The sequence below is a fragment of the Oxyura jamaicensis genome, chromosome 1, assembly GCF_011077185.1.
Source record: "Oxyura jamaicensis isolate SHBP4307 breed ruddy duck chromosome 1, BPBGC_Ojam_1.0, whole genome shotgun sequence".
In the NCBI taxonomy this organism is placed as follows: Eukaryota; Metazoa; Chordata; class Aves; order Anseriformes; family Anatidae; genus Oxyura; species Oxyura jamaicensis.
The window spans coordinates 14,930,468-14,951,743 of record NC_048893.1 but is presented as its reverse complement, the minus strand read 5'-3'; the positions used below and the strand labels follow the sequence as shown (position 1 = coordinate 14,951,743).

General features: G+C 37.9%; 1 protein-coding gene across 2 annotated transcripts in view; it reads right to left on the bottom strand.

Annotated features, from left to right (window-relative positions):
• The window catches only part of SLC2A13 (solute carrier family 2 member 13), a 159,088-nt gene that overhangs the window by 74,399 nt on the left and 63,413 nt on the right, over window positions 1-21,276 (bottom strand). For both annotated transcript variants that reach the window (XM_035322975.1, XM_035322965.1), the window contains exon 4: window positions 14,756-14,864. In XM_035322975.1, coding sequence (XP_035178866.1) covers window positions 14,756-14,864 — 109 coding nt within the window. The remainder of the gene's footprint in view (window positions 1-14,755; window positions 14,865-21,276) is intronic.

The window sequence follows — 21,276 nt, the reverse complement described above, 5'->3', positions numbered from 1 at the left end:
TTAAGGGCTCAGATGTAGGATGTAAGGAGATTTTAAAAGGTAACATTCAAAACTTTGCTTAAAAAATAGCTAATTTTATCCAAGTTTCACCGAGATCTTACCTGGCTCCTAACAGCCCTTGATGCAAAAGCAATGAAAAAGTACTTCCATCTGCTTCCCTCCCTTATCTACATAAAGAGGCAACAAGAATTTCTTTACAACACCGATAGATCTAATTCTTCATACTAGAAAAGCCAGTAGAAAGGGTATCATTTAAAGGATTAAAGCATATGTGACAAATGTTTGTCTTTTCTCATGAGGTAGACCAGAAAAAACAGGAGGAAAGCCAGAATTTGCCTCATTTTCCACCTGACAACATGGTCATCTTTTCCACTCTGGCTTATTGAGGATTTATCTGCAATGCACACAGTGACTCCACTGTATCTTGAGTGACTTCAGATGATTTGCCTTGAAAGTAGCAAACTGAAGAAACTAATGAGAATCTACGTATTTCCTTAGAGTTCTTCTCAAATCTTAAGAACCAAATTCATTGCTCTGATACTACACCTGCGTTTTAAAAAACTGAAGTTGAAAACACCAGGAAAAAAACACCTTATAATAGGTTATATAGCTCAAGCTTTCTCATCTCTTTCCCTAGTCTACAAACACAGAGCAGAAATAATGTAAGTAGGAAGTAGACTACAGGTAAGTACATTTTGGGGGAGGTCCCAGCTGACTGGCGGCTAGCGAATGTGACGCCCATCTACAAGAAGGGCCGGAGGGCTGACCCGGGGAACTACAGGCCTGTCAGTTTGACCTCAGTACCAGGGAAGCTCATGGAGCAGATCCTCTTGGGAGTCATCATGCGGCACTTGAAGGGCAAGCAGGCGATCAGGCCCAGTCAGCATGGGTTTATGGAAGGCAGGTCCTGCTTGACGAACCTGATCTCCTTCTATGACAAAGTGTCGCGCTGGGTGGACGAGGGAAAGGCTGTGGATGTGGTCTACCTTGACTTCAGCAAGGCTTTTGACACCGTCTCCCACAGCATTCTCCTCAAGAAACTGGCTGCTCTTGGCTTGGACTGGCGCACGCTTCGTTGGGTTAGAAACTGGCTGGATAGCCGGGCCCAGAGAGTTGTGGTAAATGGAGTCAAATCCAGTTGGAGGCCAGTCACTAGTGGCGTCCCCCAGGGCTCGGTGCTGGGGCCGGTCCTCTTTAACATCTTCATCAATGATCTGGACGAGGGCATTGAGTGCACCCTCAGTAAGTTTGCAGATGACACCAAGTTAGGTGCGTGTGTCGATTTGCTCGAGGGTAGGAAGGCTCTGCAGGAGGATCTGGATAGGCTGCACCGATGGGCTGAGGTCAACTGCATGAAGTTTAACAAGGCCAAGTGCAGGGTCCTGCACCTGAGGCGCAATAACCCCAAGCAGAGCTACAGACTGGGAGATGAGTGGTTGGAGAGCTGCCAGGCGGAGAAGGACCTGGGAGTGATGGTTGATAGTCAGCTGAATATGAGCCAGCAGTGTGCTCAGGTGGCCAAGAAGGCCAACGGCATCCTGGCTTGTATCAGAAATAGTGTGACCAGCAGGGCTAGGGAGGTGATCGTCCCCCTGTACTCGGCTCTGGTGAGGCCGCACCTCGAGTACTGCGTTCAGTTTTGGGCCCCTCGCTACAAGAAGGACATCGAGGTGCTTGAGCGGGTCCAAAGAAGGGCGACGAAACTGGTGAGGGGCCTGGAGAACAAGTCCTACGAGGAGCGGCTGAAGGAGCTGGGCTTATTCAGCCTGGAGAAGAGGAGGCTCAGGGGCGACCTTATCGCTCTCTACAGATACCTTAAAGGAGGCTGTAGAGAGGTGGGGGTTGGCCTGTTCTCCCACGTGCCTGGTGACAGGACGAGGGGGAATGGGCTAAAGTTGCGCCAGGGGAGTTTTAGGTTAGATGTTAGGAAGAGCTTCTTTACTGAAAGGGTTGTGAGGCATTGGAACAGGCTGCCCAGGGAGGTGGTGGAGTCACCATCCCTGGAAGTCTTCAAAAGACGTTTAGATGTAGAGCTTAGGGATATGGTTTAGTGGGGACTGTTAGTGTTAGGTTAGAGGTTGGACTCGATGATCTTGAGGTCTCTTCCAACCTAGAAATTCTGTGATTCTGTGATTCTGTGAAGAAAGCCCAAATTGTCTTAAATGATTGTTTTTGTTGTGCTTTTGTCCCCTTTTTGTGCTTTTTTGTCCCTTTTTTGTCCCCCTTCCCCTTCTTCTAGAAATTGCTTCTAAACCACCTTCCATGCATAATTCTGACCAAAAAAAAAATAGTTTAGGTGAAAAAGGAGCCTTCAGAAAATAGAAGTTTGAATCAGCAGCATGCTATTTATGTGCTCTTCTTTTCCTTTACCAAATGTAAAGAATAATTAAATTTCTCTGTGAAATGCATGAAATTCTGCTGACAACTTAGTCTCACAACTTTTTTCTGTTTTCCAAGACATCTGTAAAACATGCCTTTGGGAGGATGCAATGTACAAGTAACTACTGAAAGGAAATAAAATATCACAGAAAGGATCTTGCTCTTTCTGAAAAAGTTCAGAATGCATTAACTGAAGTATTATTACCTTCCATATGCTTGTTAGCAGTCTTTAAAAAAATAAAATAAAATAAAAAATAAAATAAAAAAACATGTTAAGCCATCAGAGGTGAGTCTCCCCTCCTCACCTGGAGGGGATCTGACTCAACTTGCACCCACCAGATTTCCCTCCAGCTCTGCTAACCCATGATCTTCAAAGAAACTACTGGAAACAAAGACAGGAAGCACATTTTCATTTCGTTTCTGGGTCCTGACACCCTCACTTATGCCCTCGGCTCTCCTCGTTAACACTCCCTGTTACCACTTATTTTCCTCACTGGCTTTACATTCTTCCTCACCACACTAAATTAAGAGTCTCTTTGGTGATTTCTCATTTTTCTTTCGATTTGGTGACTGCACTCCATACCACACCTTCTGCATGGGCTAATTTGATCACAGTAATCTTTCTTTTGCAGACTTCTCACAATAACAACGTCTTGATTAGCATTTAAATGTCACTTTTTCTTTCTTTTTTCTCTCTCTCTTTTTTTTAAAAAAGTTTATAATCCATTTCTGGACTATTTCCATTTATGGTAACTTCTTGCATTGAGCATAACCTTTCTGTGTGAATATATATATATGTGTGTGTGTTTGTTCTGTCTCTCACCTTCTGTTGCATAAAGCATTCTGAGTAGCCTGCAGTGATTTAACTCCTATTGACAGACTCCAAAGAATCCAATTTACGGGGCTGATTTCTGTGCCCTTAAAGTAAAGGTGAATAAACAGATCTAAAGGGCACCATATCTCCTACTCTGTGTTTGAATGGGATTGGTAATATATTTCACTGAGGTTTTTGTGTTGAGGTATTGGGCAGCATCTAATCAGGCGACCTTCCATAGTTTAATTGTGTGTCTTCTCAAGGTGTGTTGTGTTGTGAGCTTTGAATTCTTTCACTTGTTTTCTGTTTAAGTAGACACTTTATTATTGCTAAGAATACATTTGAGTAATACATGTCTTAGTTTTCACATGTGAGCAATTCAGGACATAAGCAAAATGTTCTCCCCTTACTGTACCTTAAGGAAGACGGAATTAAATTGGTCGCTGATTGCTATCTGATTTCCTGGTCTCAAAGCTAAAGATTGTCCCCTGCCAGAGATACCAGAAACTTACAGTTCAACAAAATTATGCCTACTAAACATTAACAACTGCGTAAGAAGGGAATTTTTACAAGAGAAACTGTCGAGACAGAACTGTACTCCAGAAGCAATCTAGACAAATAATATGTTAAAACAAACAAGCAAACAAACAAAGCAGTATTACTATTTGGGAAACCTCCTCCAGCAATCATTCATGAATGATTTAAAACAACATTGCTACTCTGACTTCATTTCATTACTTGGCTTTACATATGAGCAGCATGAATGAGATGCATTTAACTTACCAACAGCTACACCACGTACAGACATCAAGTAAAGCAAAGCCATTTTACTCCAGGTAACTGTTTCACCATAATTGCTAATAACCCAAGCCATATGTTCCAACAAAGACTTTGCTCCCACCCATGCAGTTCATATATTTCCTCCTGTATGGTCCTGCAGTGAAGTTAATACTGACTTTGTGACACAAGAGTTATTACCAAGGCAACAGATAGAAATCAAATAGCATTATGATTTCACGAAAGGCAAAAGGAAGAGTAGAAACCCAAAGCAGAAAAAATGTGGAAAAAAAAAATCTACTGAAGACAAAACTTTCAATAACGAAAAAAGAAATGCTAGAAAAGATCATTTTGAGTACATTTCTTTAAATAAATACTTTGAGTTTTCTCCAAAGTGACAATCCTTCTTTAAATATGGTTTCACATCCTGGAGAACTATAGGAATAGATTTTTGTCATCTATCATTAAAATATATATATATATTAAGGCAAAACAACACCAAAAAGCCCTAGTAGCACGATGGTTTGCAGTGTTTTAATAAAAACATCTCAACATTCTGGCTAGTCTAGCACTGAAGATTATATTAATTTTTATTAAAAGCTGGGGAAGCACAGGGGGAGATGTGTGCTTGCGCAAATAGTCCCTGCTGATCAGATTTTATTAAAAAGTCCTTCTAGCTAATAACCCAAGACACTAGTTGAAAAGGTAAGGAAAAAAGAAAAAAAAAAAAAAGTAGGAAAGGTTTCACATTGTAGTTCTTCAGCTCATGGAGTTAAAGGTCCAGCTTTGGTTTAGAAGTAAACAAACATGTTCAGCAACAGAGAAATCAGAAAAAAAAAAAAAAGAAAAAAGAAAAAAAAAAAAGTATTTAAAGATTTATGAAATGGAAAAAAAAATCCAGTGTTTCAAAACAGTCTGAAAATCCATGGTTAAGTACACATTATAGTACCGTGAACCTGCTTCCTCAGCAGTTAAAGTTTTTTTCATTGTTTCTTAAACATGAGAAAAATTATAATACAAATAATCACCAGCCTCAAGATCAAGACTGAGGCTTGGCAAGACTGAGCACTTGGCAGTCTAAGATTTTTTTATTATTATAAGTTTGCTTAGGTTTCTTTTTAATACATGTATAGCTTAAGAGAATTATTGGGAGAGAGGTGGGTTGTAAAAATTTAAGACAAAGGAATTTTTTTTTAAACATGAACTTACATTTACCTTCTATTACACTGCTGCTAATTCAAACACCAAAGAAGAAAATGTTATTTCTAAGACAACAATAGAGAACGTACCAGTTTAAGCAGTTAGAAATGATGAGTGTTTCCTCCTTTGCCCAAGAGACACTCTCAGTCTAATATCACGAATAACTCCAAGAACTAAACCATGTTCTGATAATCATTCCAGATTTTACTTTTCTTAATTTCATCCCATTATACGCATTATATAACATCTCGAACTACTTCCCTGATCTCTCTGGTACATGTCCCTTGAAAAGTCATCTTTCTGAATTACTCATTCTTTGATCTCCAAGACTTAGGACAAGGATGCATCCTTAAAAGCCATCTCCCAAAAGCCTTGACTAGTTAAATTGGCAAAGCAAGTGGCTTCTTAAATAAGACGAACATCTTACAGCTTTCATCTAGTTAACAACTCCATCATGATTCGCTGGTTTGTTTTGCATCTTTTTTCTTCCTTTTAATGGCTTAAAGGTGTGGTTTTTCTTTCCTATTTCAACGGGAATGAAAACATGAAATGCAGACAAGGTAGCATGAGCAGCGAGAGGCTCCCAGCTGAGAGGGAGCCTTGCAGCCCCGTGCAGGGCGCTGCCCAAATAACCCAAGCCACAGGTTTTTGCTTGCTTGTTTTACAATGAATGGTAAATCTCTACTTACAAACTGACTCAGCCTATTTTCTCGCCACCACACAAGGTCAGCACAAGAGGAGAAGGAAGATTCATATTCTGATCAATGTTATTTTTAATTTGAAACTGAGTGGAGTGTGGTTTTGGTGCTATCAACGCTGCCTCACAGGTGGTTTTTTGTTGCTGTTTAATACAGATTCACTCTCTGACTGGTATCCTAAGCAAACTCTCACAGTTATTTCAGCTGATAAATTACTGCCTTTAAAGCTAAACCATTAAATCCTTAAGCTGCTGAGATGTGCACGTGGTCATACTCACACGGCATGGGGTGACACAGGCCATCTCCAGCAAAGACACTCAAGAATAATCCAAAAAAGCTTTTACTCTATAAACAGAACTGGTAAAGCACAGGAGTCATCTTCTGACAAAGAAGGTGAAACACAAACTTCAGCAATATCATGACAGACTTACAAAATTTAAAGTTTACTGAACTGCCTTCCTGAAACAGGGTTTTTCTTCCCTTTCCAGATACCAGCAGGGTGCTCAAGTCACGTTCCAGATCTGAAGTAGGAGGCAGCACGTTTCGCCCCCCGTCCCAGCATCCTCTCACTCGAGCGAAGAGTTAATTTTATTCTCAGACCTGCTGCAGTTTTCCTTAGCTGGCTGGCTTGTTGTTTATTTGCTTGTTTTTTTAATTCCTGGGCACAGCTCTGGGCTGTCACCAACACATCCGTGTTTCAGCCACCTCGTATCAGATTTGCTCCCCGACAAGGCAGAAGAAGAGACAACTTCAGGGCAGGAGGTGGAGAAATGATGGTGGGGCTTCTCCTGGAGTTATGCCCAGGGGGAGATGAAGGCAATGGGGAAGACAGAATGGGAAGGATCAGCTCTGCAAACACGGTGTTTCCCAGAGGTTGTAAGTACTGCCTGAAGTTCCAACGAACACGCGGTCACCAAACACAACCTACGGTTTCTGCTACCTGCTCCCATTTGTAAGCGTCATAGCTGCTGGCTTTGAAACCATTTCTGTCCAATGTAAGGCCCTATGCATCAAGCAGCACTCCCAACTTCAAAACAGATTTTATTCATGTTGTGCAACGATGTTCCAGTTAAGATGAGAGATTTCCACAAAGCTAGTAACCTCTAATTTCAGATCTGCAAATTTACTGGGAGGAGAAATATAACTTAAATAATAATAATAATAATAATAATAATAATAATAATAATAATGTATGTTCAAGGGCTTGGAAAACTTGTAACATAGTCTTCTTTTTTTAATGCAGGAATCTAGTGTCTGATAAGGACAAGTTGGTGAGTATCAGATGTTTGAAGCTTCCTCTTTAATGCTTTTTTTTTTTTAAATATGTTTATTAAATATATATATTTAATGTTTCCTTTATTTAAAAGGAAACAAGCGCAGCTGTGATAATAGTACACTGCTATGGAGAAGTGGTTGCTGAATGTACAAATGTTTTAAAACACCAGAGTTAGGGTTTCATTTTCCTTCAAGTACTGTGAAACTGGTACAGGCTGCTTCCATAAACACTGGAAATTTCTTTATTAGCTACAATTTTTGCTCTGAAGCCCTGTTATAAATTAATTATTTCTGTATAGCACGTATAACAGAGGCATTTGGTATAACAGGACGGTCACCTTCCCTAGAGTGCTAGGCTAGACTTGAACTTTTTTTTTTCCAAAACTATCTAAAAAGCAGCTAGATACTACGCCAGTCATTTTCTAAAGATGCATCTCATTTCTGCACTGAAGTTTTTTACATTACGAGTTTGCATGCAGTACTATCTAAAACATCTTTCAATATGAAGAAAGGATGGCCTGGTAAAACGAAGGGTCACTTTTCAAAAATAAAAATAAAAATAAATGTAAATATTTATCAGAACTCTATAATAGAGGGTTATTATCCAAAATAGCAAGTGAGCCTGCAATATAAGCTGTCTTTTGTTTTTATTAAACACCTTCTAAAGCCTAAGGGGAAAATGCTAAATTGAAGAGAAACATATAAATGAGAAATATTCACAAAACAATATTGAAGGGTAAAAAACTAAGCAAGTAGCAGCTTACTGTTCTGGTGTCAGAGACAGCTAGACTTGTCAATTGCCAGAACTTCTCAAAAATGTCTTGACAACATTACAAAGTCTGTGTTTTAAGAACATCAATGTAGTTGCCCCTCTCTTCCGTAAGATTTAAATCACTGTTGGGTCTAAGAGATTAGCTAAGTAAAGAAGTTACTGGTCATGCAAAAATAAAGGTTACATGGCAATCTGCTTAAACATCGCTGTCACCCAATTTAAATCTAAATGGAGACTGCAATAAAAGATATAGTGTTCTTTAATAAACGCAGTGCAACTTGGACAATATTTTAACATTGTTTAAGCTTTTTTTTTTTTTAAAAAAAAAAAAAAAAAAGTATGCTACTTTCTGGAATTTGTTTTAAAATGCACAACCAGAGAACACAGTAAGAAATTTATAAAACCTTAAAATCAATGCTTAGCTACAAACCACAAGAAAAATGTGACGTGCTGTTATATTTTTCCACTACAACCTCTGTTTACAGATGCCGACATCTTTCCAATACACAGATCAAGAGTCAGTGGTCTAGCAAAGCCTTCTTTCAATAACCAATTTATTAATTATAAATCTGGCATAGTTTATAAATAATTTACTTTTTAGATTATAAATTCATCTACGGTTGCTGATGCTGAAGGAGAAAAGCAGGTTGCTACTACTTTTGCTGTAATTCATGAAACATCCTATATAAATACCATTTGACAAGACACTTCAGTGATCTCCAACCAAAATACCAAGGGTTTATCTGGAGCCTCTGTCCTATGTTACCTACTCAGTTTTTTGTTTGTTTTTAAAAAAAGCAGCAAGCTCCTGCTGGGGCTTGATGCTAGAGAGAGGTGACTAGTGCCTGGGGCTCACTGCAGCTACCAGGGGCTGAGGTTTACAGCTCCTCGCAGGTCTGAGCTCTGTAATTGCTGCACAATAAACCTGGCTATTAAAACTGCCAGGAAATGTTCTTTGACTCCATTAAACTCTTCACTAGCATCCATTACACTTCAGAAGTATCCTGGATTCTTTCCAGTCTCACTCCTTTTCTCTCGCTCCCTCATTTGCATTCAGTGTGGTATTTATTCACTTTTCATGTTAATTGTTTTTAATATTCTTAACTTATCTTCAAACCTTCAATTTCCGCTTGTTATATAACCTCCTCTTGTCCTCTTTTGTCTTCTCCCTTCTTTTCTCTGGCTTCTTCTCCTCTCTCAAAACTCCGAGCTTTTTCCCTTCTCCATGTAGCATTTTCTTCCACTCCCTATTTCTTGCCAGCTGGAGAAAGTTGCCTTTTTTTTTTTTTTAATCATCTCTTTTTTTTGTTGTTCTTTTGTTTGCTTGCACAGATTAGGGAAAAAAAAAAAATCCTGGTAAAGCTCAAAAGCATCTGTGGACCAAATCCAGACATGAATAAATTTTACATGCGGATTCACTTAACTTTTAGGAGATGCAAGGATATCTTAATTTTAAAAAAATCGTTTTATTAACTAGGAAAAACAGATCACATGCACCAGCAAAACATGAGCTTAAATGTTAATAAAAATGCTGAAGGCCATAAACTCTCCCCATCGATATATTATACCACGTTCCTGTTACAGAAAGCTTTTCTAACACAATGTGAAAAGATAATAGCAAATGACTAAATTAACATCACATCAAGCTTACTGTCTCAACTGCAGAACAAATTATTTTGTTTGGCTTTCATCAAGTCCACTTTTCTTAAAGTTTGGTGAGAATAGAATTAATTAAGATGATACAGCTGTCTCTTATCTCAGACGGAGAGTCTTGAGGGCACGAGCAGCCTATGTGAAAGTACATCGGTTAGCCCCGAAAAGAGCAGCACAAACTCCAGCACAAGCGATAGATAATACCTACATGCCGTTCTGACAAGACAATACGGAACTGTCTCCAATTATGGCTAAATTACCACTTAGCATTCAAGATAACTCAGGATTTTTCCAAAAAAGCTTTCTTGCCCATGATTTTTTTTTTCTTGACTGCAATAAAGCTGCACAGTATCAGAAATGTTTTCAGAAGTCACAATCCTGCTGGGATTTAAGAATATAGCTAAGACACTCTATTGCTGGTTTTCACCAGACAATCTGAAATAGCCAGATCCTTCAAGTCCCCCCTCTTTCCCACTCCAAAAGAAATGATTTTCTGCCATTTTGATTATTATTACTATTATTATTATTATTGCAAGATGGAACTAATGGGAAACCTGAGCTTATAGTTTTACCTTAAAATGACCCTCTTCACCCATGTTTTAACTACAGATCACAGTGGGCTAGAAAATACCTGCCTACCACTGTTTCAACACAATTCTTGAATATGTTACTATTAAATAGCTAACTTGCTATCCTGGAATAGAACTTCCTTCCCAGAGCCTTTTTTAGTATACAGACATATCTGTCAATCTAGGCTTGAAAGAGGGAGTTTCTGTTTTCAAGATGAGAAAATACCAGAATGATAAAGAAGGGAAAAGTTAAACCATTTCAGACCTCCTTGCAGCAGTGTTAGAGATGGTTGTCTAAAATTGCGTGACTTTATCTCTTACAGGTCAGTTAAACTGGCAAAAGCCAGGACAAAAGAAACATTTCTTCTACTTCAGGCATTCTAACAGCAGTGGTATCCTTGTTCTTAGGGGAAAAAATAAAATAATATCAATAGGTCACTGAGCTTTATTCTTTTATTGACTAAATTTATCATGCTAGAATTTGTTCCCATGAGAGACACACGCTCCTTAGCCTATTTTTACATTTTGCTTCTGTTTTAGATCCACCCCCTCGATGCAGAGGTTGCTCTGCACGCAGTCCTCACCATTTCAATAACATCTCGTTCAGGACCATGGCTCCTCACGGTTGGATCCTATGCACATACAGGGCTGATACAATATGAAACTATTTCTGTGCAAAAACTATTTTATTGCAAAGCAGCATGCCAAGAGTACAGACCTCAAGAATTCTTACCAGAATTCTTAAGGGAAATCCAGCTATACATGGACTTTGTTGCTCTCATTGGGTTCACTACTTGTACCCAATTTTTAACTAGAAAATTAACCCTTAAATATTGAAGGTCTAGATTTTTGTTGTTGACTCCATGTGTTTTAGTTTTTGTTTGTTTATTTGTTTTTCCCCTGCTTTTTAGGATCTCTTCTACTCCTGGGAACAGTTGGTGACTACTTTTAGACCCCTGCAAAATTTCTCTATATAACTCCCTACCTCTAACACCCATTGTTTTTTAATTAAAATTTTTGTTTTCTTAAATAGAAGAGCTATTCAGTAAAGCATATACAATTTGGGGAAGTATTAAATTATTCTACAACTGCTTTCTTCCTTCTATTTTCATTTCACTGTCCTGCTCTGTGATTTGATTTTTTTAAATTGAATTTTCCAGACCCACACAAACCACTCCTCTGGCCTTTCCTTCTTATGTTAATATACAAGATTTAATGAATTCTTCTGCATGAGAAGTAATGGCATGCCCCAAGTCAAAAGATTAGAACAAGTTGGGGCCCATTATAGACACTGCCAGCTTAACTGGTCACAGTGCAGAAGAGTCCCGTGGAAATTTGTAAAGGCAAAGGGGAAAACTGGAGGCTGCTAAATTTTTTGCAAGGGAAAGGTAGGCAAAAACAAGTCAGAGTTATCAGCCCCTTCTCTTGCAGCCTACAAAGGGGTGTAGCAAGAATAGAGGATTCTCAGCAGCAACAAAAACTTAAGTGAACAACCACCATCAAAACAATTTTTGTGATCAACACATTTTGCTAAGTGAGTTTGCAAAACCAGTGTGTCCACACAATCCTACAACATCCATTTTCCTGGTACTACAAAACAGCAATCCCAGAATGACAGAACCAACTGTTATGGAGAGGAAAACAGTGCTTAGAGAGTTAATACAACCTGACAGTTCCATAAGGTACCACTTAATTACTGCATTAAAAACCAATCATCAACTTTTATGCAAGCAAACCATCAATAGACAGCAGATTACTTATATTTGATAAATGTCCTTTCATAGCAGAATGTTTATCTTGCATACCTGATAACCAAAAATGTACTTGTATTGGATGGATTATTCAAAAATACTGGATAATTCGAAGGGTTTACAAGGCAGTCCTTTAACAACAGTGCCTTCACGTGTTTATTATAGACATTTTGTTATTCTGAAGTTAAGATCCAGCTATGTTTTATAATTGCAATTCTGTCCTCCTACACATTCAAGAGCGAATTAGGTCAATTCCAAACTATTTGTAGAACCTCCTACAGAGAAAGTAGTTTGAGATTTTACAACACATGAAGGTTAAAATAAGTAGAGTCAACCTACCAGCGTCACAAGACTTGTGAACTGTCAATTTTTGGTTCTAGCCTAATAAAGATCCCTAAAGTAGTAAGAACCAAAACATGAGAATGACTGTCCTTGGCCAGAGGTTGCATCCACATCATGTTTACTAATACTTTAACAATGTTTATTTATTATATCAGGTTCCCTAATTACCTTCTAAACTTATTTCTACTTTTGGCATCTGTAACATCCCGTGGCAATGAGTTCCACTATATAATTATGCACTGCATGAAAAAATGTTTCCTTCTGTTTATTTTAAACCAACTGCTGGGTAAGAACCAGGGGTCAACAAAACTATACGAAATAATGAATAACCATACCCTCCCCATCTTCTGCACAACATTAGCAGTTTTCTATATCATGCATTTCTTCTGAGCTTATTTCTTTTCCAAGCTGCAGAGTTCTAACCATCCTGTTCAAATACGGGATCTCTCTCTCCACATACAACCCGGTTTATTGATATTTAAAAAAAAAAAATGACAACTGTTTGTACTGTTCCAGCCTAGTCATGGATATCACCGTGGTGTTTATTCATTGGATATCACCGGATATCACATGGATATCACATGGATATCACCGTGGCTATATTCAGCTTCAAGATCTCTATCCAGTTCCCTCCTGGAAGCATTATTGAATAGTATTAAAAAGTTAACGCTTTTGCCATTTTATTAATATGTTATTTTGTATCATCTTCCCACAGCTATTCATTTTCACAGATTTGAGGATTTTAATCTTCTGAATAGTGTATGAGTACAAGCTGATTTTTGCTGTTTTGCCCCTTTCACTGACTTAAAATGCTGAATAGCAAAGACTTCCACATAGATCCCTGCAGGATCCTACTCCTGACTTTCCTTCATTGTGATAACCTATATTTTATTCTTATCCTTATTTCTTAGCTTTGTTTCTTAACCTAAGACTTCTCTCTTACTTTTTTGACCACATGGTTGCTTCAATAAACTCTGGCAACATTGGCTAGGATAGTCAGTTCGTATGGTAGTCCTCACACGCCCACCAACAGACTTGGCAGTTATAGTCGGTCTACAGCAATCATGTTGGCTCTTCTTTATTATTTTACTTTCCGTATGTACATATTTTTCATATTTACAAACACATCTTCTCCTTTGATTTTATGATAATTTTAATTTTGATATGGACAGAAATAAAACTTTCTGGGCTGCAGCTTCACACAGACTAAGCTACATTTGCAAATTCTTTTTCACTATGGATTTGAAGTAGCCCAGACTTGTTGTTGTACGCTGATTAGTCCAGGCAATTTGTTATAATTCATTTTAATCAGCTTATTCTAAATTTTCTTCCCATAACACTTCAATTTGAAGCAGACCTTTTGCAAGCTCTAGTGTGTAAGCTCTAGCGTGGGAACTTTGATATACCTTCCATAATTAACACAGATGCAAAAGGAGTCTTTAAGATTTGCTGCTGCAGATTTATCTTCTGCTACTGTTCTCACAGAGCCCTGATGCATACTGAGCCCTGAAACCTTCTTAGGTCTCTTGGTTCTGATGAGCCTGAAGATCTCCTCAAAGCTCCTTCTGTGCCTGTCTTCTGTTTTTCACATGTAACTTAGCAGCTATTCGTTCTCCCGTTTTCCACTTTGGCTTACAAATTCTATTGTATAAAGTCTCTCTTTATAAAGCGTGTTACAAATCTCCCTTATTTGCAGTTTAACAATACTGTTTTTTCCCCCTTATGATAGAGGGTAGATATTTACTCTAATATTTTATATGGTAGCTCTTGATACCACTAAAAGCTTTATTATTTTACCTGTTCCTTATAACTGTTTCCTTAAAATCTCCCTCATTTAGCTGTAGTTCTCTCTATAAGATGCTACTGCAATGTATTTTACACTTGCTCGTAAACCAATATGGAAATCATTTGTTATGGCTACTTTTGCAGGATAGCTCAGCAGTAATTTCATCTTAAACTAGGTCTTGTGCACTGCACATTTATCAAAAGCTACTCCTCATGTGAGCTGACAGCTTATCAGAAAACCCAATATATTCTTCTTCACCTCTACATTTGCTGAGTCTTCGTACACGTAATAGAACATATAATAATGGCAAATGCTTCTTGCCTCAGCATCTTACCTCCTTTAGCACTTCACAGTAATTTTCCACCCCATTTACATGGTCAACAGTCTAGCCCTCACAGTATTTTGATCTATTTGCACACAAATTCAAGCCATAAGAGTACTTTCTTATCTATACTTGCATAGCTTTAACCGTAAGCCCTAACATATAATACAATGTCTCTCAGTAGTTTGCACTGTCATCTATATAAATGTTTACCCTTATACTGGCATCTTCTCATACCAATATTATACCAAATATACCAACATCCAGATTTAAAAGCAGCATTCCAGCTCTCACACTCAATTTTTCACATTTCAGAATTTGTCCAGAAGCCCATCTACAACTGCTATTGGTCTAATTGACTTTTTAAAAAGTATTTTAAAAGTATTTTTAAAAGAGAAGCAAGCAGTAAATACATACATGACGGTGTTAATCCCTGACAGTTGTTGAAACATCTGCAGACCACAACCCACAATTAAGGCTCTTCGAGTTGGAGGGTATGTTAGCATTCTGCAGATCACAGGTCCAGCTTCAAAAACAAACAAACAAAACAAAACAAAACAAAAAAGAATACGTAATAGTTCTTAAGTGATCTCTATCAAGACAATGTTCCCAGGCACAACAGGTTTTGCACCTTAGCTTCAAACAAGTTTGGGCTATTTCACTTATTTTTGAACAACTTTTTCAGTTCAGTTCTGCTTTTCCACGTTGTACTACATACGATGATTTTCATGAAGCTCAAGCAAGAAAAATGAAACAATTTTTGGACACAATGTACAGTGTAATTTATGGTAGATGCACAGCTCTCCTATATCGTACCAACAGATTGCACACCTGCTGTAACTGAACTTACTCAAAGTTATCATAAAATATCATTTTTGTTCCTTTTCTAAAAGTTCCCACTGTTACTGAAGGGTTACTTACTGCTCAAAGCTGAGTCACCCAGATAAAAATGTTTTCCCAATTCCCACTAACTCTCAACTTCCACAAAACTGTTGCAAGGTTGTTGTTTTTTTTTTTTTTTTTCAGGTGTGGGATAAGTCTATGCTGCACAGCTGTAAGGCCAGTAGAGGGAGCATAAAATAATTAAACTTTATCCATACCTTTGGTAGCATTGGTATGAGATTATACTCAAAAGTCAGAAAACGCTTTATTACTGAAGAGAAAACCAAAACTTCGTGGCAAACAGAGAGTTTTCTTTTCTGCAACTTTTACATTTTTAAATTATCCTTAAAAGAAATAATACAGAAAACTATACAAAACCAGGCAAAAATAAATTATTTGTCTCTACTACTTACTTGAATTTCTTTCTGCTTAGTTTGTTGTTTGGGCCAGAACAGTTCACAAGAATATGTTCTAAGTTTTATACATCTTATCACACCTGATATACCTACCCAGAACACCTAACTAGATGACAAAACATACAAGTCAAAAGAGTTGCCATCAAAATAATAATAATAAAAAAGCTTAACACAAGTTGTAACTGGACGTGAAGTGGGTCTATATTTTATGGTTACACTTTTATGTTTTCACCAAAGTCCTCCGTGAACATACAGAAAATATTACATGTATTGAATCAAAATAAAATCTATACTGGTCTGTTAGCGAAGAACAGATTACATGCAATGAGTTTTGATTTTGGACAGGTCCTGCCGTATAGTTGCAGCATGATCTCCAAAACATCTCTCTGTGAGTAAAATCAAGTTACTGATAAACAGAGCCAACCTCAAGCAAGGTAAGATATTCTCAAGCAAGATGCATGGCACGGCTGGGCAAACAACTATATCAACGGGTTCTGGAGTTGCAGTGGCATTTCCTTGGTAGAAGGACAACAAAATATTTGCTGCTAGCTAGGAACCATCCACAGCTCACACATACTCTCAGATTTCTCCTCCACTACAAGCCTTACACAGAAAAAAAAAATGCTAATAAATACATTTCTCAACCGTAATTCACTAATAAGCTCAGCTTTCCATGCTCTGCATCCCACTTGAGCATGAAAGCTTTGGGCTTAAAAAGCTTGGTCCACCACGGATTCTGCAGCATCTGTCATGAACCCAGGCTGGTGAATGCCTATGAGACATCATCTATTCTTCATAAATTTCCTATAAAGTCCTTTATCAAGTTTAAAAACTGTCTTTATATTCAGAAGGCCTTACACAGCTCACCTAAATCTAGACTCAACAATGACGCTTGTTGAATAAGCTGGAACTTCTACAGCACAGGCTGGTAGGAAAGGAGGCAGAAGTGTCACAAGGAACTGGTGCAAGGTTTTTAACAATTCCCGATCCATCAGCTATTCAATGAAAGTTACATGAAACTCTATTCACAATAAGGCATTGTACAAAACAATTAGAAAGAAGGCATTGAAATGAATAGCTCAAAATTAAAGCAACTGTTCCCAGACAATGGCTTGCAACTCAGAGGGAGTCATGAACTCTCAGCAAAACTTAATTGCAAAAATGGGTTTGTATGGCTGAAGAGGGTCACTGCAGAAAAGTGTGAGACCGTGTATTAAAGTCTGCCTAGACCTCTCCAGCATCAAGTCAGCTAAATTCAGTAAGTACTTGTGTTTTTCTTATCAGATTTCTGACTAACTGCATCAGAACCACGATGCTAGAATCATCATATTGGTTTGTGTCAGAGATTTAAAAGTTTCAGTGCAAATCTGTTATCACGACAACTGCACATATGAATAGGCATACACAAAATTAAAGGATTTTCTTTCATAAAATTCATGTCTACAAACCAATAAACTGACTGAGAGACATTACAGAAATCATTATCTCTATATAAAAGGAGCTTTTCACACTCAGCTAAAAACTCAAAGGACTTGGACTATAAACTGTCTGGTTTTTGAAATAGAAAGGTTTGATTTTTTTTTCTTAAAATATCTAGCCTTAAAACTATCTATACTATTTTTGCATTTTCCTATCTTCAGTCCTGTCATCCATTTTGTGTTGTGCTCATGTACTACAACCATCTTAAAACTAAGCAACTGCAGGCAAATCATGGTTGTTCCCAATAGAGGATGCTTCTAAACTGAAGGACGAAAAGAAGTTTTCAGAATGAAACACATTTATCTACTGAAAATACTAAAATTGTAGTTCAATAGTTTCTGATAACTATTACATTTCCTCTTATTTATTACAATAGGCTAAAATAGCACAAAGCAAAAAAATAGAGAAATTAAAAAATGGAACAAGTTAGCTTTGCACAGAACTAAAGGGAAACAGATGATGCAAAAGATGCATCACCAAAAAAAAAAAAAAAAAAGTAGTTTTACAGTGGAAAAAATATATATTTATCTCCAAAAGTCAGTATTTTTTGTTCGATACTTCTGCCTTCATGCTGTTGTCTTCTCCTTAGATAGGAGATTTAGGAACATTCCTTCACTTGAGTTTGAGAAATTGCTGAGGTGTTTGTTTTTCTCCTTCTAAACCATGAATAAAAATGAAGTCAAAAGGATGAGACCTACTAATGTCATCATTAATTTAATGAGACTAGATTTGCTTTTCTGTACTGTGGCTTCACATAATTACTTTACCCAAAGTAAATTTCCTTAAAGCACATGTTTGCAAGGGTTCAAAATATGCTCTAGTAAAAGGCAGCCGAAGCTTGTTCTGCTGAAAGTGCAAAATGGCAGCAGCTGATGGAGAGCAATGGGAAGATCGGGATACTGCTGTTCTAGGAGGTGACACTACATGAACAACTGCTGTGTTCAAACTGGCTTTTCTGAGCTTGGTCTAAGCTTTCTACCTAACCAGACATTCATCCTTGTAAGAAAAAGAGAAGAAAAAAAATAACAGTAAGATCTGGGAATTTGGTTTTGCATTCAAAAGAACAAAGCAAAAACCCAATGGTGACCTCCTTGCTTACACTGAGATAAACCAAGATGGGGAGAAGCTGTTCTTGTCAATTATTATGCACTCAGAGGGTGAGTGATGCTTTCCAAATGTCAAACTGTGTTAGTTACCTGAAGCTTTTAACACCAGCTTCTTATGTTTTAGCTGGTTTTCTTGTTATTAGGTATAACCCATAAGTAAGCTTGGTTCAGACGTTCTGAATCACCGGGGAAGGCTTTTTGGTTTTCATCTGTAGGGAAAAGGGATAGTGTGGAAACCACAGGAGTTTGGACGTGATCCACTGCCAACTACATCAGCTAGAGACTTGTCAAAAACAACAAAACAATCAAGCCCTACTTCTAAAAGGATTTTAAATAATGAAAGCTAAAAAGTGGAAGAATGGATACTAATGATTTCTCAGCATTTCCTCCTGAATTTCCTCCTACGTATAATTCCAGGGAAAAAAAAAAAAAATAGCCATAAAGCCAAGCTAAAAATCCCCCAGCAAATGCGAACAGGCATCTTATGCCTGGAAACCTTGTGATGCCCCAGCCCCTCAACTTATTAGTGCAGTACTTGGCAAAATTCCCCATCCAGGAAACTATGACGAGAGACTGGGCTGTGCCAAAGCCATTTATAGGTTTGAACACCCTTTTGCCGAGTAATCAAAGTGACAGCTTGTACCAACAGCTTAAAGCTACCTAAGGGCTCCTGCCAGCATTTTGTGTTCTTGCTGTAGAGGAGGGTTTCCGAAAAAGCAGGCTTACCAAGCAGTAAGAGCCACTCGCCAGTTTAGCATCAGTTAAGCTCACCCTTCAAATTAGTTTGCAAATGTGTTCTCTTCCTAAAGCTAGTCAACACCTTCTCTTCCATCCAGACATATCTTCAAAGAACTGGTCTACAGACCAAAACGGGACAAAGGAAGACTTCAGGCTGGTGATGTGGATAGCAGACCACTGATGCAGGAACCACTCCTATTACTATTTCTAAAAGTATCAACTTCATTCATTTTGCCCTTTTGTAAAATTTACCAAATTAGGAAATAGTTTACATAATTTTGTGATGAAAACTGCATTATTTATCCTGAACAGATAAAAAACAATTCTACCTACAAACCAGGCTTTTCCCTGCTTTTTTACAACTTTTCTGCTAGCATCAGAAGAATAACTTACATCACTAGAGGAAGCTTCCTAGCTCATACAGTTCTCTGTTCCTTTGAGAAAACCCAAAAGGTTGCTTGAGTCTTTTTTATGTCAGTCACCCATCAGCCAAGAATGAGAAAAGATTGCCAGCTTGTCTAATATCTGAGTCTTAGGATTTATTTTTTGTTTTCCACAGCGAAAACATCCAATGGTATAACAAGAGAGCCTGCTCTAATAGAAAATTAGGCACATTAGATACTATCTTTTTGGTTCTAAAGTTAAGGAGTTTTTCCATGCCTATTTGAATTGAAAGAGGGTTTTTGTTTGCTCAGGAAACTTAGAATTAAAATAAATGGTCCCTCCAAATGATCTTTTTAATCCATACAGAAACACTCAGAACAAAGATATTTTTTTTTCCTTTTTGTTTTGACAAGAAGTTGTGTTAGTCTTCTGGGAATCAGGAAAACAAAGCAATTTTCTTCTATTTGTAAAAGGAAATTAAAAAAAAAAAAAATCTTTCCTTTGATAACACATTCTTTGACATAAAGCTCTGGTGATGGAAAATCTATATGACTGAGTACTTGCACAAAGAAAGCAGCAGCTCAGAATGCCTTTGAATAGGATGAGAAGCAGTCGAAAGTTGGGAAACAAAAAAAAAAGTTCATTTTGGCTCTGTATTACATGTTCTTTATAAAAAATAGATTCCACTTTAATGAAGTCCTTTCAAAGTGGAGAAGCCACGGCAAAGCAGGTAATAGCACAATTTACATGATGCCAATGGGAGCTGAGAGAAGTGCTCACAATGACCTAGTAGCTGGACCAGAGCCTGGTACTGTCAAAACCTGTGGAGCAGGGCAGCGAGATGGGGGTTTACCTGTTAATTTGGTAGGAAAACTGGGGTAAGGACAGAGAAAAGCAAGGGTTATGGCTTGCTTCTGTCATGGTAAGTTCCTCGGAAACAAAGCAGTAGGCATTAAGGCTGACTTGGACATACCCACAGCCTGCAGTGTGGTTTCAGCAATCATTTCTTGTCATGGTCTGCTCCAGAAGTGCTTTACAGAGGAAAGGGGAACACGATCCTCACAGCTGGAGAAAGCAGATGAGGAAAGATAAGATGAAGTACCCAGAATTACGCAGGCACAATCGAAAGGAGCCAAGCATTTTAACAGCCTGAAGATCTTCCCACTCCACACTCTCATCACCTAATGAATGGTAGCGCAGAGCATTTATCAATTTGGAATTGGAGAGCTTTTTTTTCTTTTAGTTAAAGTCAAAGAAAAACACTTAGAAGAAAATTGCAGTGAGGACAGTTTCGAGAGTGATTTATTTATTTTTTAATTAAAAAAGCACAAGAAAAGCTGATGACTCAGAGTTCCTTCTAACCTAATCAGTAATCTACTATCAAGTTACTGTATTAGCACACATACTGATATTGTATTTTGTTTCCAGAACGGCACAATTCAAGCCTTACATTTTTGGCAAATTTTACTGCCAAGATGTTAGGGTTGTTTTTTGTCCTTTTTTTTTTTTTTCCCCTTATCCTCTGTCCTTTGTTTCCAAGTGAAATATTCCCGTTCCTGCCCTAGGTCAGTGGTTCTAACAGTGGAAATAGACTTCCATTCCTTGCACTCTGCACAAATCAAACACAGGGAGACACTTCCTAGGGGGAAGGAGAGAAAAAGCAAATTTAGTAGAACTGGAAAAAGAATTCTGGAGCTCAATGAAACTCTCAATAGGAACTTTTGGATACAATCTGTTGCATGCTCGTTCTTTTGTTTACTTTCTTAATAGCATATTTAGTTTAGACCATCTCCTTAAAAAGGAAAAAAGGATTTATCTGTGGGATTTATGTGGAAAAATCCTGTTATTTGTTTTTTCTCTTTTTAAATTTCAGATAACGTTAGCATGAGAAGAGAAGAGAAGAGAAGAGAAGAGAAGAGAAGAGAAGAGAAGA